Here is an 18,439-nt window from a genome sequence, read left to right as displayed (position 1 = left end):
AACTCTGGAAGTGGCACCTTGAAAAAACATTTTTGATTTGTTACACATTACCAATTCATGCTTTGAATTGTGCACTTCATGTTTTCTTATTTGCAGTGAGATCATGCCCTCAGAGGGTGCAATCTACCCTGGTTGTTTGGCTCATGAAAACTCAAAGTTGGCACTCCAGCATATCGTCAACTGCAAGCAGAAGGCAAGAAAGCTTTTTTAATTGGTTTGTTTACTTGACAGAATTGCTAGTTAGGCAGCTTGCTATAAACGTAAAGAATAGTAGACATAAACATGTGTTTGAAAAATTACGCTGTGAAATATAAAGGAAAGTTTCGTACATTATTTTTTTTAAATGCTGCAAGTGCTGTCCGTGTGCATAATAATGGTTATTGTTTGTGCAGAATTTGTAGCTATCTGAGCTGTCGGTGAAATCATTGAGTTTCTCTCGCTTTTTTTTTTCTTTCTTGAAGTCTCAGTTATATCAGAAATTTTTTAACTGGCCTTCAGTGCAAGCCATAGGCAAGCACACTAGGTAGGCAAAATGCCCCCCCCCCCCCCCCTAATCGTTTAAGGGGGATACCAAATCTACCCCATGCCTTTTTCTGTTTAAGCATGGCCCATTATTTTTTAAAGTGCAACTTGCCCAGTTAGCCATTCTTTGAAAGTGCAATTTCTTACCCACCTTCTTTTTAAACAGTTGAAGTTTTTGACAATACAGGCAGCTGAGGACGTCTAGCGTACGATTCCCAGCGCTGTTTACTTCACACCTCTACACCCAGAAAGCACTTCTATTTTTTCATTTAATATTGCAAAGCTTGTTTTCTTTTGGACTTGACCAGTGGAGGATCTGATGAAAAACCTTGTGCATGCCTATTTTGATAGCAACCCTTGCTTCTCTTTAAAGAGAGAAAACATTGCTTTAGCAAAAGATTATTTCCATAATTAAAAAAAGAACTAGTTGTACTAAAATAGCATAAGTCTAATTGGATAGTTGTGTTGTAAATAGTAGTTTGGTTCATTTCTTTGCCAGGCTTTGTTAGCTTACAAATTAAAATAATGTATATTATTATGCCATGGTTCTTGCTTTTGTTTTAGAGATAATATTTCAAATTGTTACTATGGAGCTATTTAGAGCTTGCTGTTATCCTTGCTACTGAGCAGACTTAATTGGTTCATTCTGAGATTTTTTTTCCTAGCATTTGCCAAAGGCACTAAGTTCTTTTTCTTTAGATTTTTTTTCTGTATGAAAGTAAACTGTTTTGGAACTCAGTATGGATACTTTATGACCAGATAAACCTGAAACTATTGCGTATTCAACTAGTAAGAGTGTATATTAATAAAATGAATGTATTAAAATGCTTATTTATGGTGCAGTTGTATCAGGCAGTTCTTTGTTTATATGGTCGTTATGAGTAAAGAACAAGCTCTTGTGCACATGAATAAAGGAAGCTGTTCCTGAGGTCTGAATTTATTACAGTAGACCATATGAGTGTTATGGTTTTCTCTGTTGTTTTCCAATGTGGATCTTGAAATTATACCACACAGGTTATATTAATTTAACCATATATGTTAAAGAGAATCATGTTCAACAAAGCTTTCTTTCAAAATTAAAAAAAAAATTATTTAATAGTATAAGAATCCTTCACCATAATCCTAAAACTGGTGTCTGGCTTCTGGTGTTTAGCAGCATTTTTGGCATTTAATCGCACATTTGCATTATTGATGGCACACTTTTATTTATTTATTTTTAATACCTGGACATTTCTGCATCACAAAAAAGCATTGCAGATCCTATAGGCGAATTTCTCTGCCCACATGTCCGTGCCTGATGTTCACAAAGCAGAAGTTTATGCCAGAACATATGGGACAACTGCTTTTCAATACAAAAGCAGGCAAAGCTGTAGTGTTAAACCTGGTATAGGGTTATGCCAACTAGGTACTGTAAACAACATCCGGGTGCATTGCCAGAATTAAATGCCACAGTAGCATATTAACGGCTGGAAGGGGAGGTAGAAGCTTGCAATGAAAAAAAATTCGTAAACAGAGTTTGTGTGCTCGAGCCTCACAACCTCTGTTTATGGATTATTTCATTGCAGTAGCATAGTGGCCATTGAATATGGCTGCTGTTGATGTTCATGTTTTCAGGCGTGTAGCTGCATATTTGTGGGGCTTCTTGGTGTATACGTATTTTCTCGTGTATCACCCAAACCCTCAACAACAATTCCCGAAAAAAAAAAAAAAGAAAACTCTAAATACGATTTCTGCATAGCTATCTTTTTTGCATAGCTGTGAAACACTACCGTGAAGCCACTGCTGCAAACTGGAATTTGCTTTCTTTTTACTTTAGCTCCAAACTTTAAAAAAAAATTTTAAATATGACTTGTGCATAGCCAATTTTTTTGCACAGCTGTGAAGCACTACCGTGGAGCCACCTTTGCAAACTCGAACTTGCGGGGTTTTTTTGTCTTGCTTGTTTTTTTTCTTTAGCTCCAAATTTTTGAAAAAATCTAAATATGATTTCCATAGATCAATCTTTGCAAATTGGGGTTTGCATTTTATTTTTGGCCTTAGCTCTAAGTAAAAAAATTCTAAGTAGGATTCTTGCATAGCTAGCTTCTTTGCATAGCTATGAAGCACTGACGTGGAGCCACCTTTACAGACATTTGCATTTTTTAGTTTTGATTTTAGCTTCGAAGTTTTCCATTTTTTTCTGCAGGTTATGCACAAGAAAATACATATGCACTATAGACATGAGATTGAAAGAGTTAATTCAGAACAATTTAGTACCGCATTCCTCCCAAACTAGGTTCAGCTTTGGATTAAGAGTGAGCTACAAGTCTTCACTCATTTGTGCTCAGAGTATTGCAAACTTATGGTTCTGTACAGAAGCATTCATATCCAGGATTGAGCCTGTTTTTAGTTGGAACTCTTGGAAGCACTAAAATAAAAGAGCACATTTTGTAGGCGAATCCCGGCTGCGGCGGCTGCATTTTCGATGGAGGCGGAAATGTTGTAGGCCCATGTGCTCAGATTTGGGTGCACATTAAAGAATCCCAGGTGGTCGAAATTTCCGGAGCCCTCCACTACGGCGTCTCTCATAATCATATGGTGGTTTTGGGATGTTAAACCCCACATATCAATCAATCAATCAATCAATCAATCAATATTCGAGGTTCCCAAAAACACTCGAGCCAAATATAGCGTAGCATGTGGCCTGGAATATGCAATAAATTTTCAAAGTAATCTAAATATCGCCTTTGCTTGTTTTGATAAATGATGCTATATACTAAAAGTCATTGCATCATAGGTCCAAGTATCATGTCATTGGCTGATTTGAGCATGGCGCACTCGGGAGTTGCTGGGACCGCTATGGGAGGCCCACGATGTGTAGGCATGTGTATGTGTGATCGCATTCAAAAACCACATGTTCAAAGAATAAAAAAATTGAGAAAAAGTGCTCAAGTTCACGAAACACGCGTGACATGCCTTCTTCCCCCGTGCCATCCCTCTCTGCTTAACTTCCAGCATTTTCATCAGGACGAGAGAAGAGAGAGCAATAGCAGCATGCGACAAATCTTTTTTTTTTTTTTTTTTTACTCTGCTCATACTGAACGCATTTGAAAAATTAAATTTTTGAGGCAGTCAATTTGCATGGAAGTAAGCTCCTTTAGTGAATTCATTCCATGTCTACAAAGTGTTTCAGAGCCCCTTTAACATCCTACTTATTACAACCATGTATTTTTACATTTTTCCATACACACCATAGGGAATGCTAATGCCATAAGCCCTGTCAGTCATGACAGGTCAAAGCTGTATGTTTACAAACAGACTTGTGCTTGTTTTTTTAATTCTTAAAAAAAACTGTTTCAAAGGCAAGTTGCTCATCTGGTTTGAACTAGCAATCATTTTAGTACAAAAGGCATGCCATTCTTAACGCCCGTGTGAAGGTTTTGCTGCTTTCTAAAGCACGCAAAAAGGAGGCTGCTTCTCAGATAAGTATTTTCAATTATTGCTGCGGCATGTTCTTCAAAGAACTTTTTATTTTTTGTCTTTGGACCTCCGCTCAATAGGAATGCATGATGGAGCTGAATCGACTCATCGTGGAAGCAGCTCTCAAACAAGGAGTGCGCTTGGATGTCACTGGTCGTCTAACAGCAGAGCAACTCAGAAACAGAATTATTCAATTCAGGTAAAAAAAAAAAACAATTAAGTGTGAAACTTCATCCTTGCTATTGGGTAAGGTGTCCCTTTTTCGTGAGCTTAATGACGTTTTAAAGAAACTTGCCTTAATATTGGACTTTGTTGCCTCACGAATATCCTACTGCAAAAAACCGTACAGGCAAGTTACCGTACAAGCAATGCGCTTTTACGCTCTTTTCATCGCGATGAGCATGCTGGAAGCTGTTGCAGAAGGGGGAGCAGCAGTGTGATGCTCATTGCCATTCCCTCCACATTGCAAAGGAATTTGTTTTTTACTGTTTTTGATGGGAAATCGTCAATTTCCTTCTGTATCCAGTGCAACACTATTTGACAATCACGCTCACAGCAGCCTTGATGACGGTCAGAAATGTTTTTAAAAGAATACATGCAAAAAAAATTTGCAGTACCCCTTTGAAACCTAGTGGCAGAACTTCCCAGTAACATGAGTTCATGTGGGACTGTTGATAATACCTCTGTAAATTTGACGCTAACCACATCATGCAGGAAAAAAAGCCTTCCAATTGTAAATATGAATACCACTATGATTTCTCACCTTATAATACTAATGGTCTTCAAAAGTTTAAAAAAAGAAAGAGTATTGAATCTTAAGGTGATTCCTGTGATGTTCATGTTCTTGACTCACTATCACTTCATTTATTAGGTAAGTCACACATGTGATTGACCTGATAAACACACATTGCACCCTACCTTGTGTAAGAGAGGTAAAACATGAAGAAAATAAGTGTACATTTAAGGACTTGTCTTTTTTTCTTTTTTTTTGACAGAATAATAATGAGAACAAACAGACAATATAGCCAAGGAAAGTATAGGGGGTATTATTAGAAGTAGTTGTAATGTAAAATCCAAAAAAAATAAATGTCGGCAGCAACTGAACTTGCGACCTTCAAATAACGCATCCGATGCCATCTGTCAAGTCAGCATGCCAGATGCGCAGCGCTGTCAAGATGAAGAATGCACAGTAAAGCTGCAGATTCACTGCTGAACATGTAGTATTATCTTATGCTTGTTGACTCAAAATTAGGGGTGTGTGAATGTGTGCAAATTTCAAATAATGAGTTGAATATTCTGATTTGAGTCAGTATTCAAACAGAATACAATTCGTTAGCAGAAGTCTACATATTTTGATCTGCAGTCAATACCTGTCGGTATTGACTGCAGACTGGCCTTCTATATAGGCTTAGAGATGGCTCGACTGGCCTATCCTGTATTCTCGGTGCCTGTTTGCTAGGAGTTGTCAGGCCATATGCAACATCCAGTTCTCCAAAGTGGGTGTCTAGATAAGCTTGAAATCGAAATTCGCACCTGTGTACTGCACGGTTTCTCCTGCACCTGAGTAAATAATCAGCAAAGGAAAAGTGGAACAATGTAAATGCAACCATTGCAGTTAACTCTTGAGACAGGCTGACAGTTCACTGTCACATTGCTTTTCAGGAAAGGTGGTGGGGATGCCGTCATCAACAAGGGCCTGATGCAGCAGACCTTGGCAGTTGCTCAGGCAGCACTGGGAGAGAGACACTCAAAGCTCGAAGATCTTCTTAGCACAGAGAAGGTGATTGTCCAAAATGCGGGTGTCTCCTCAGAAGCTGCTTCACGGAGCTTGGTGCAGCTCCTTCAAAACAGAAATGCAACGTGAGTAGAGAGTGCTGTCAACTGGCTTACTTTCCCAACAGAGTTCTTTTACTATAATGTGGCTTATGCTACTGCTTATCTCTGTTTGTTTGTTTTTACACTATACTTCAGGTATTCAAAAAAAGTATGATGTTATATTTGGAAATGTAGAATATATGGCACTATTATAGTATGATCTCCATGAGGCCCTCATATAGCAGGCTCTGACAAAGATGTTTTCTCTTTGTCAAAACGTGGACATTGCAGTTAGGTTTTCCTTGTCTGACAGTCGCTGATCACAGCACCTTCCCCTCATCTTCTTTCTTGGTATGCTTACTATTCATACACCTTCATGGTATGCCTATTCAAATCTGCTTAAATTATATATACCTGAGGAACACTTATGCAACGGTTGTGCAGACCACCCCTGGGAACTGACTAACTAAAGACAAAACAGGTGGCCCTTGTGCTAATAATGTTTTTTGAAGGCAAGAAAGGTAGTTGAAAAGCAAATTAGGTATCAGTGTCATGTCAGCACGCTAAATTCATATCACACACAGGATCTTGTGCCGAAAGGGCTCCGCATCAACGTGGAATCAGCCACCTCAGACATGTCCACAGAGCTAAAAAATAGGGGGGCAGAGTGCCTTCATGGAGCATTTAGAGAGCTTTTAAATATGGTGATTGATCATAATAACTTTGAACCAGAATACCTGCTTTTCTAAGAAAAAAAATTTACCAAGAAATAATATTTGACGGCCTCTGAAATCAATCTTTTAGAAAAAATTCCGAAAGAGAGCCAAATAGCAACAATAAAGCGGAAAAAGCTGCTCTGGAATAGAGTGACTATGCCTGCTGAAACAGTGAACGCTTGCGAATTTCCAACTCATTCAGTCGTTGAAAGAGTGTCTGATGAAAAAACCTCCCCAACACAAAGAGTACAATATCGTAAATCTCTCTGACATCCCACTCACAGTTGATAAACGACGTGTTTTATCAAAAGGCCTGAGCTTTTTCCCGCAACAGGCAGATTAGACGAGTTCTAATTTTAGAAGGATCTGGACAACTTTGCGAGCATGCTATGATTCAATGAATACTACTACATATATACTCGTGTAAGGGCCACACTTTTTTCTCAAAATTATTGCTTGGTGCGATGCTTACACGAATCACGCTGATGACAGCTCACCAAAGGTCTGTACCGTTTTCACAACTGAAGCAGAGTGAAAGAGCAGACCACCGAATGACTAGCCAGGAATGTTTTTATTAAGATTCCATTTCACTCTCACTGTCTTCATCACCGGAAGCACTCGCCCTGGCGTCGGCATCCTCCCAGAAAAGATCATCCTCAGTGCCACTCATGCAGTTTGGAAATCCGGTTACTTTGAAACTTCTCGCCACAACTTCAAATGAAACGGCACGCCACGCACTCAAAATCCATTTACAAACTTGTTGGAGCGACGCCCGCTTCAGCTGTCCCGTCGGCGCATTCTGATGATTGCCCCCAGCCATCTATTCTGAATAGCAGCGGTGAAATTTCGCTTTAAATGGGTGGCTAATGCAACTGTCGAGCGGCTGCAACACACTCGTCAGTCCTTCAGGAATAACATCCAAGTCTGTACGAGTCGTCGCGAGTCTGTTCTTGACGCGGTCTGTCAAGTGGCCCCTAAAACTGTCCAGAACAAGGAGGGCTTTCCGCTGTAGCAGGCCTCCAGGTCTGTTTGCCCAGACAGTCTTCACCCAGTCCACAAGTTCCTCGCACATCCAGCCCTTTTCTTGGGCACGCACATTGATGCCCTGAGGGAGCTTCTCTTTCGGGAGAGTCTTCCTCCTGAGCACGACATACGGCAGAAGTTTCCTGCCGTCAAAGGTGCACAGCATCACAGTGCACTTTTGGCGTTCTGCGCCGGTTGTGCGCACAGTCACACTTTTCGCACCTTTTAAGTCTACTGTGGTTTAGTCTTTTAAGTCTACTGTGGTTTTAAGTCTACTCTGGCGCGTTGTACCACACAGGAGTCTGGTCCGCATTGCTAAGTTGGGAAAGGTCATATTCATGCTCCCTCTGAAGACCATTCACGAAGCGATGGAATTTTATCACTTTACTTGTGTACTCGCTTGGCAGCCTTTGACAAAGCGTCGTTCGGCGGCGGATAGAGAGCTGGTTGCAGTTCATAAACTGCGCAGCCCATTCCCAACTTGCCTTGAATTGTGTCTGAGGGATTTCCATGTGGCGAGCGATGTTTAGGGCTTTCTCGCATATCATATCAGTCGATACTGCGTAGCCATCTCTTTGAGTATCGATGATATATTTGAGAAGTTTGCCTGCCAGATCTGTATATTTGCATTTCTTCCCGCGAAAGGCTTTTCGGCTCTGGTTGGTAGCAGTGAGGGCATCTTTGTGCTTCATCCAATAATGCACGTGCTTCTCATCTACATCGTACTTGCGTCCAGCTTCGCACTTGCCTTGCTCCTCGGCATATTCAATAACTTACAGTTTAAATCCTGCAGTGAACGACCCATCGTCCCTCAGCTGCACTGGCTCAAAAACACCAATTCAACGAGAACGTGTTGACTCGATGCGAACGATGTACCGCACAAAGTGAAAATGGCACCGCCCCATACGTCACCCGGAGGCATCGAGGAAGGAAAAACGTTCATGCCCGGAGGCATGCGTGCCCGGAGATTCGTCACCAACACAATGGCAGATGATGATGATGATGTGGTGCCGTCCCCTTTATAACGGGTCGTCGCGTGTGTGGTGGCTTGGCAATAAAAGAAGTATAAAAACCCCCAGCTAAGGGGAAAAGAAAAAAATGAAGAAAAACGATTAAGGAGAATGTGAGAGACGACCTATTCATAAAAAGAAAAAGAGAAAGTGAAAAAACTGGAAAAGATGATGATGTGATGGCAGCCAGCCCCTTTGAAATGGGGAAACACACTCAGTGTCATGGCCCCCCCCAAAAAAAAGAAGAAAAAAAAGAGAAAAAAAGAACAGGACCCACGCTCTTTAAGGACACAGGCAGGATACGCTCATGTAGTGGTCTAGGTCCTAAGTCCGCCGTATTGTTCCCCAACACTCAGTAAGCTGCCTTTTCGTGGCTGCAACCACGTACTGTTTCCCCCCTATGTCGTTGCTTCCATCTTCATTGAGCATTTTAAACCCGAGCATCTGTTGGAGGGTTGCACCATCCACGGGAGCAGTTGGGAGACTACTGCAGCGAAGAACGAGGTGCTCCTGCGTATCACTCTCTATGCCACAAACTCTACACAGGTTGCTGACAACAGTGCCATCAAACTTTCTGCGGTTCCTCCAGAGTGCGAAGAGCCCCAGCTCTCGCCTCGAACAGGAGGCTGCTGCCAATGCTGTTATCATAGAGGGGTGACCCACACATGCTGTCCTGGTGTTTTCTGTAGCACTTGAGAGTGGACTTTGCCTCTATAGCTTCTCGCCATCGGGTTTCTTCTTCTTCTTTGGCTCGCAGGTGGACCTCAACCGCCCACTTTGCCGCAGTTTCAATAGGACTGGCTCCTGCAAAAAAGCCATACTTTTTCTCCAGCTGATAGAGTTGTCACGTTCAGTCAGTCCTCATGCATGTTGCCGAAAGATACTCCTTGCTGCAAACTCTGTCCTTGATTACCTTTGTGCAAACTCTATCCGATGATGAACAATGTGTCCATCGTCACAAGTAACGCGTCATCATTTTCATATCATATAAGAGGCAACTTCAACAGTGACAGCGTGAACATCAGATACAGTCGACTCTCATTAATTCATACTCAAAAGGACATCTGAATTTTGTTTAAAATATCAAGAAGCTTGAATTATCAGAAGTTTTCATATAGATTTCACGACGAAGTTATCGAAGCGTCAAGTGAATCATTCAAAACATTGCTCATTTCACAAAATATTGAGTTTTTCTTACAAAGCTGCTGTATGTATTTTCAATTTCTGTGTCTTCATTGCAAATTTTAGTTGTTGACTCTGGCAAAATGACCTATCAGTGTATTATGTAACATTTTTTTGTTGTTTCTTTGCAGACATAACGTGTTTATTCTCACTTTTCCACTTTTTTGTACACATGTTCTTTTAATTTCGTGACCATTCGGTGGAATATGTTGGTACAGTATACTTTGTATTGACTTGTGCTATGTACAGCCTGCGTGCCGAACTGTTGTAGGAGCAGAAGCCGTTGTCAGGCCTCGTGAACTTTAGCTTCTGCTTCTTTCTGTTATAAACGAAAGAAATAAAGTTAAATTCAAAGTAAAAAAAAGTCAAAGATGACTCTGGCTGAGGTGATACCGCACTTTATGATTAGACATTGATTTAATCACATTTAAAAATTTATTAAATGTTTTAAACCTTAACTGCACTCAAAAATGGAAAGCAGAGGAAGAAGGCCCACAAGTTTATTGGCCGTTTACTGTTGATCAGACCTTTTAAAAAAAATCTTAAATTGCCAACTGCTTCTATGCTATAGGTAAGTGCCTTTTGCACAAAGCTCTTTATATCAATTGAGAAGCATCACGGTTTACCATGCGTGTGCTTTGTTTCAAACATTTGGTTACTAGCAAAACCTTTTCCTTAAAGGCCCGAGCTGCTTATTTCTTATTTTTCGACTGTTAGGGTTATATAAGCTTGCAAATTTTGAATAGCAGCTATTTTCTGGTATGAAACTGCAAAAAGTATGAATTAACCCATTGATGTAGTTTTAATTAAGAGGCTTTTAGATGCATTGAAAAAATAAAGGGCCAACCAAAAAATTGAACTTTGTTTGAATTAACCAAACATTTGAATTATCAGATTTTGAATGATCGCGAGTCTACTGTACCTTCTCGAATGCACCTCATGTCACGCCCAGTACTACATAGGTCTAACTGAAACTGCGTTCAGGATGAGAATCAACAACCACAGAGCACACGTAAAGACCCTACAACACCTTGCTCTCTCTAAACATGTTAATAATCTTGACCACCTCTTCCACACATTTTCTGCAGTAGTGCTTCAATCCAATTTCACGAAACATTATGACTTGGAGGCTTATGAATCGTACTATTTTACTCATATGCCGACTATTGTGCTTGTCTAACGAAAAACCTGAAAAATTCAATGCCGCAGGCATCAGGTTATGGAGACCCAAAAATTTTCTTCATTAATATTATTTTCTTCATTTTATTATCATTGCTGTGTGAATCATCACATTTGCTTTGCTCCTTCCTCCATGCTTATATTATTAGATGATATAACCTTCTAGGCTGTTGGCATTCACTTTAACATCGCTTGTTGTTTTGTATGTGTAAGTGTGTATGTATGTGTTATACATATAGGTATATAAATGTATATATACATAGAGACTAATTTGTTGAAAGCAATGTCTCATGTACTCACGCGTGCCGCTCATCTTACATCTGTTCACATCATTGTACATATTGTACACTGGCAAGCCGCTTCCTTGACTTTGCGAGCGTTCTGTGATGATTGCCGCCAGAACCTGCAATGCCTCCGAGGAGAGCGGCCCACTTCAATAGACACATCGAACCCCATCCCCTCAGGCGCATGGGTGGGCACACATTTAATGACTTTTGACGTGATTCTAGAAGATAACATGTTGAACAAAGAAACACGCACTCTGAGTAACATCCGGTGTCTGTGACCACTTTCCCCTTTCATCCTGAGCCGAATGGATATTCCCCTTTTGGCGGGATGATCCTCGCATCCTTAACCATTGACACTTGTTTATTTTTGTGTTGTGTTCTTCTTTTTTGTTCGAATCGCACATGTAGCCCCGTCTCTTTCGACCTTTCCATTTGTTATTTACTGATTGTTTGTTCGCTTGTTCTGGCCCCGCCTCTTGTTAAGTTTCAACATATATCGACTCTGTGCATGTATCTCTCTCTCCCCCTGAACTGTTTTGCTGTTGTACGTCTGGTCTCTCACCTCATCCCGTTCCAACGAATCAGGACAGTATGTGTACCTGCGTATGTATCATGGAAATCTGTACCTAAACTCGAATACAATGTACCGATTTCATTTTTGATGAAGGCCGGTCCCCAGCCAAAAGCTCAGAAAAAATGTTGCAATTCTCACTTTCGCTGTGACTTTCTTACACACACACGCACACACAGTAATACCTCATTAACTCGAAGTCGTAAAAACCACGGAAAATTTTGAGATAAACGAATCTTCAAGATAAGCAAAGTTTACGCTAATTGCTCGAAAATATGAGCGTTCTTCAAAAAAAAGCACTACGTACAGCTCTCCAGTGGCAGTTTATAACTCGTGCAGGTTCAAAGGAGAAAAAATAACATACAAGAGACTTTAACTAGCTGGGTTTTGCTGCACTACCATTTTATTCAGCAGAGGAAAACTGGCTAATGCTCGTCTGCTTTGTGGTCGCACTCGGGCCTAGGAAAGCGTCCTCCAGCTGCTTCACACATCTCATTAGTCGATTTTCCCTGCCACTGCACCCGAGCTTATTTCGAAGTAAGAGCAGCAAATTTTTTGTCAAAGAATATGTCGGCACCTCTCGAGGTGGTTCGTCATCGTCGTCATCTTCGCCGTTCCCTACGTTAGTGGCCGTTGTACAATTTCGGCATCCGTCATTTCTCCGGTCCCCACCACATCCAGCTCACACAGTGTGTACTCCACCAAAGGCACGTCATTTTCGACGGCACTGTTACCTGTTAGCTTGATAACCTCTTGACAAAGTTCCTCACAGTCTGTGAAGTCATCTGTCTCTGCCATCTCTGCTTCTGGCAAACTGGCAGCTTCTTTTCACTTGTGGCATTTGCCCCAAAAAGGGCAGTGACCCTGTCCTTCCGTTGTTTCACTCCCGAGCACGCTTCATCTTTCGGTGTGAAGGTGCAGCTCGACAACATTTTAAAAAAAAAGTGCTGCCTCGTCAAGGTTGAAAATGTCGCTGTAGGCAAAACTCTTCCGCAACTTGGCGAGCCCGCTGCTGCGCCAATTATCTGCAGTGGCTACGTAGATAGTGCCGCTCTCGCCATGCACTGACTTGGACACCACACTGTTCCTTTTTTTGAAGCAGTCAAACCAGACGCCGCTGCAACTGAAGTCCGTGTTCCCCATTTGCAAGGCCATTCCAAGGGCATCTGCCTTTTCCATCATTATTGCTGTGGTGACAACAAGGTTGACTGCTGTGGTATTTCGCAGCCACATCAGCAGTGTCGCTTCAATGTTTGGGAACTTCGAACCTCGAACCCGCTTCCGCTGGCTGGAAAAGCTCTGCTGAAATCCATCCAGCACGTTCTGCTTGTTTTTCAGCACCGTTGAAAGCATAGACAAAGGGATGCCAAATTTCTGCGCCATGCTCGACTTCGTTCAGCCTCCTTTCTCTATTTTCTTAATTGGGGCAACCTTGTTTTCTTGTGTTAGCTACTTGCACTGTTTTAAGGCATTGCTCGCCGCTCCTCACAGTCAGGGAAAAATCCATATTGTGTGGTTTGCATAGATGAACCGAAATCACACCTCAGGAAAAATCATATGCACTACACAAAGCAAACAAGACAAGCTACGCCAAGTGTGGGCAGCCTCCCTGCTCTGCACATGTGTCACATGACATGCCACAGGGTTGCTTGACGAAGTTGACTTGTAGCTCGGCTGTGACTTTGTGTGCTTTGCGTTTGCGGGAAGCACCGACGTAGCAACAGACACGGCTAAATTGAAAAAAATCGGCGAATATCAGGCGTTGCAGCATCACGCGAGTCTTGAAAAATGGTCCAGCGGTGAAATTTTCATTCCACTCCCTGTAGAGATTTCAAATTACCTACCCACAATCCGTCCCAAAAATACTTTAAGATAAAGGCAAAAATATACATAGGACGTATAGGAAAATGTTCCGAGCCAAAAAAAGAATTTTGACTTAGCTGATTTTTTTAGATATGCAAGTTCGAGTTAACGAGGTATTACTGTACATATATATATATTAGGCGTGTTTTAATAGTGAATTTTTCATTTGAAGTGAATAATGACTTTGGTCGAATAATTTCGAATAGAATTGGTATAATATATACAGTCGAATCTCATTATTTTGAACAGGCTTAATTCGAACTCACGATAATGTCCCATCAAAGCTATGTGTATACCAATGGGCGAAAACGCCCTGTAATTGAAACGCTCAACCACTTCCGATTGTTAATTCGAACATACCGCGCTACGAAAATGCTCTCAGCACCCCGCCCAATCCCGCCATGGCACCTGCGAGACATCAACGCTGCCCGCGAAGGAAATGAAAAGGAAAAAAAAGGCTGCGGTGGAATGTTTGCTCTCTCTCCAATGCTGATCGCGCCCATGTCACGCTTCTTTCGTTTTCGTCCCTGCCACGTAAAGACCCTCCTGCATTCAATGCCGCGCGCGAAATAAGAGAGGAAAAAAAAAAAAGCCGTCGCTGGGTTGAATGATTGTGTGGTTGAAGGAAAGGAAAAGGGCATTATCTTCCGCAGCCCTTGCCCCTTGCAGGAGCACGGCTCTGCGCCTTGAGTGGAATAGGGGGGTCTCTCTGCGCCGGTGCCTCGCTTCCCTTTTTTTCGTTCCTGCCACGTAACCCTTCTTCTTTCCACCACGTGCGCGAAGAGAAAAAAAAAAAGCTGCCGTGGAGTGTTGGTTTGGTTTTCTCTGAAGTTCTCTCCACGTGGAGACACTCCTCTTTTCTTGTCATGTGTAGCGGAGAGCAGGAGGCTCTGCTATGCAGCAGTCGTTATCATCGTCTTTAGAAAGTGTCGGCGCTGGACATTTTCGCCCGCAACTTCTCTTGCCAGGAGGATGCTGAAGCCGAAGTATAAATGCTTTGCAAGCTGCGTGCGAAATTGATTGACTCGCTGCAAGGCAGACGTGTGCAGATGCGCATCACCGATTACTTCAATTAATAACAGATGTCCTGTGATTTGTGAATAAATGTAAGTCTTCTAAAACTTCCCTCGTGTGTTAGCTCAATGCATATGCGCCACTGCATTGAGAGCCCTCCATTTATTTAGCTTTCATCAATTCGAACTTCTTTTAATTCAAACAAATTTTTGGGCCCCTCCGAGTTAGAATTATCGGGATTCGACTGTATATACTGTAGGTGAAAGTGAGGAATGGTAGAAGTTTATCCCAGTTTCTGTGATCTGGTCGAACGCACACAGCGATCATGTCAGCAAGGGTTCAATAAAATCTCTCTGTCAGACCTTTTGTTTGAAGATGGTAGCTAAATGCCGTCTTGTGTGTAGTACCAGAAACGTGAATAACTTCACCTAAAAGCTGCGATAAAAACACATTTCTATGGTCAGGTACACTAGCAACACCATGACGTAGAATTATGGCGAAGTCAGCAACTTCCGATGCTGAACCAGTACCTACTGAAGCTGTCTCGGCGTAGCGTGTCGAATGGTCTACGGCAGTGACTATCCATCTATTTCCAGCGCAGTAACGGGAAGGAGTCTATAAAGATCGACACCGATGACCTTGTAAGGTGTTTTAGGGTACGTCATTGACTGTAATTGACCGGCAGGAGGAGATGTCGGAAGTTTGCGAAGTTGGCACGGAGAGTAGGAACGCACGTACTTTGCTACGCTAGTATAAAGGCCAGGCCAATAAAGCAGCTTTGAATGCGGTCGTAGGTTTTGCGAAAGCCAAGGTGGCCAGCAGTCAAATCGTCATGAAAGGCATAAGTACATGATGTCGAAGAGCGCGTGGCAGAACAGGTACCCAGCGTTGACCATCAGGATGATAAACGTGACGATACAGCACACCGCCCTAAAGCTTGAAGTGCTCGAGTTGTCTTCAAAGCCGTGCATTGGGTGGATGCGTAGCTCCTGAGAGGTGGTCTATAATGCGCCGACAGTACGGGTCAGCCTACTGGCAAGAACTGAAGGGTTGGTCGTCGTCGATCGGCGGCTGGTACAGTGAGGCGAGCAAGGTAACAGAACGGGGAGTCACGTCTGCACTGGTGTTGTTGGAGATGGCAGCTGGAGTGTCGAACCAAGCCGTAGGTACTGGGCAACGAGAAAGAGCGTCGGCGTCTTGACGTTTTTTGCCATATTTATAAGTAATCTTAAACTGATACTCCTGTAAGCCCAAAATCCAATCCGTTCCTCACTTTTGCCTACAACACCGCTGTTCAGTGCACAACCGGATGCTCACAGTTTTATCTCGTTTACGGACGTTCACCTACTTTATTTATCGACGTTTCTTTACCAGAAATGGCCCTCCATCACCGTCTTCTTGCGAAGAATATATTTCTCGCCTTGCCCAGTGCCGCCAGTACGCTCGTATAAACACGAAAGCTGCGCAACAAGCAAGGAAGGCCGTCTACGACACCTCTCATCGTGTGGTATTATTCCGACCGGGTGACGAGGTGCTGCTATTGACACCAATTCGCACACTTGGTCTGTGCAACAAGTTCCAGCCTCGATTCATCGGCCTATATGTAGTTTAGAGCAAACTTTACCTGTCAACTATCGTGTGACGCCTCTTGTCGTGCCAACTGACCGCCGTTACCACAGCACCGAAATTATACACGTTTCCCGCGTGAAGCTTTTCACACGACATTCTTCGTCACCTTGACTACCCGCCTGCAGCGGCCAGGCTGGCCACATTCACAGGGGGGGGGGGGGGGGGGGAATTAGTGTAAGCATCTACTATGCGCTTCATCCTCATTTGGACAGCAGTCAATCATCATCACCTGTTCTGGCTGACAGTCATCATCGTCTTTGAACGTGTGCTTCATCTTCAGGTCCATTGCGCTTGTGTATTCCCGAGTTCACGGCCAATAAACCTTGTTACAACTGAGTCATCATAATATATATATATATATATATATATATATATATATATATATATATATATATATATATATATATATATATATATATATATATATATTGTAGCGATGCTGAGGCAGACAGGCTCAATCACGAAACGTTTTTACTAGTCGTGCCCACAGCAATGCGACAGGAAATTCTGCATGCATGCCACGACGAGCCAACATCAGGACACATGGGTGTGAGCCGAACATTCGCCAGGATTCCCCTGAAGTACTATTGGCCCAAGTTGCTCGCATCAGTGCAGCACTACGTGAAAACTTGTCGTCAATGTCAACGGCGCAAAACTCCAGCCGTAAAACCAGCCGGCCTTTTCCAGCCAATAGACCCTCCGGATGCCCCATTCCAACAAGTCGGCATGGACTTCCTAGGACCTTTCCCTACATCACGTGCAGGCAAGAAATGGATTGTTGTAGCTACAGACTATCTGACCCGTTATGCTGAGACTGACTCTCTATACAGTGCGACAGCTGCTGAAGTCGCCAAGTTCTTTGTGAACAACATAGTGCTCAGACATGGTGCGCCCATCGTCGTTATTACGGATCAGGGCACCGCATTTACTGCAGACCTTATGCAATGTCTGATGCGCATGACAAATACCGATCACAGAAGAACAACGGCGTATCACCCTCAGTCAAATGGCTGAACCGAACGCCTCAACAGTACTCTGACCGACATGCTATCAATGTATGTCGATGTTGAACATAAACAGTGGGATGAAATATTACCCTACGTAACATTCGCGTATGATACAGCCGTTCAAGAAACAACCCACGTTGCCCCTTTCGAACTAGTATTCGGCCGAAGAGTGACCACCCCACTGGATGCCATGTTACCACTACAGGACGAAAACAGCTATCGACCTGACTTAGATGACTTTTTGCAAAGAGCCGAAGAAGCACGACAAATGGCAAGAGACTGAATACGCCGTCAACAGCGCGTCGCCTCTAGTCGGTACAACAAGCGACGCAGTGACGCACTTTATCATCCCGGTGACAAAGTGTGGATATGGATCCCAGTGCGCCGCCGCGGACTCTCTGAAAAGCTTTTTTGTCGATACTTCGGCCCTTATGAAGTACTCAACCGTATCAGCGACGTCACTTATGAAGTCAGATCCGCGGGACACGTGAGCTCAAGACGCCGCAATCCCACGGAAGTGGTACACGTAGTCCGCATGAAGCCCTATCATGACAGATCGTCGGAAAACGAGTGAGAGTGCGCATGTATCTTTTCACTGTCTCAAGCATCGGGACGATGCGTCTGAGGAGGGGGATAATGCCACGACAGGTTGGCCACGTTCAAGTAGCCCGCCGCAATTATCGTGGCAAGAGCACCAGCAAGACCCGGCTGGCATGCGCCATGCGTTCGTGCGCTTGGCCTACGAGGAAGAGGAAGATAGTTGAATCTGTGCCACTCGGCTACTCGGACTCGACGACCATAGTCATTAGACTCGTGGGCGCAAGTTCGCCCTAATAAAGACGCTTGTTTTGTAGCCTGTCTGCCTCAGCATCGCTACAATATATATATATATATATATATATATATATATATATATATATATATATATATATATATATATATATATATATATATTATAAAGAAAAATGGGTGTTTGTCATGACCAAATTAACCTGCTGAATATGTTTTTTTTTTAAACAAGGCTTGTGCAAATGCCATTTTTTTTTGCATCAAAGGAAGTGGAAACAACTTCGAATACCATTAGGATATGACTTTCAGTAAAATGCCAGTTTCGGTAAAATGATAGCTAGTAAAATATGATACATTTTAAAATTTCCTATAC

At 42.7% G+C, this 18,439-nt stretch overlaps 1 protein-coding gene across 1 annotated transcript in view; it reads left to right on the top strand.

Annotated features, from left to right (window-relative positions):
• The window catches only part of LOC119161112 (sec1 family domain-containing protein 2), a 59,833-nt gene that overhangs the window by 16,128 nt on the left and 25,266 nt on the right, over positions 1-18,439 (top strand). The window contains exons 7-9 of the mRNA XM_037413451.2: positions 97-193; positions 4,062-4,180; positions 5,644-5,841. Of these exons, the coding sequence (XP_037269348.1) occupies positions 97-193; positions 4,062-4,180; positions 5,644-5,841 (414 nt within the window). The remainder of the gene's footprint in view (positions 1-96; positions 194-4,061; positions 4,181-5,643; positions 5,842-18,439) is intronic.

The sequence above is a fragment of the Rhipicephalus microplus genome, unplaced genomic scaffold, assembly GCF_043290135.1.
Source record: "Rhipicephalus microplus isolate Deutch F79 unplaced genomic scaffold, USDA_Rmic scaffold_49, whole genome shotgun sequence".
In the NCBI taxonomy this organism is placed as follows: Eukaryota; Metazoa; Arthropoda; class Arachnida; order Ixodida; family Ixodidae; genus Rhipicephalus; species Rhipicephalus microplus.
The sequence above is the reverse complement of the archived record's forward strand: the minus strand, read 5'-3'. Positions and strand labels throughout refer to the sequence as shown.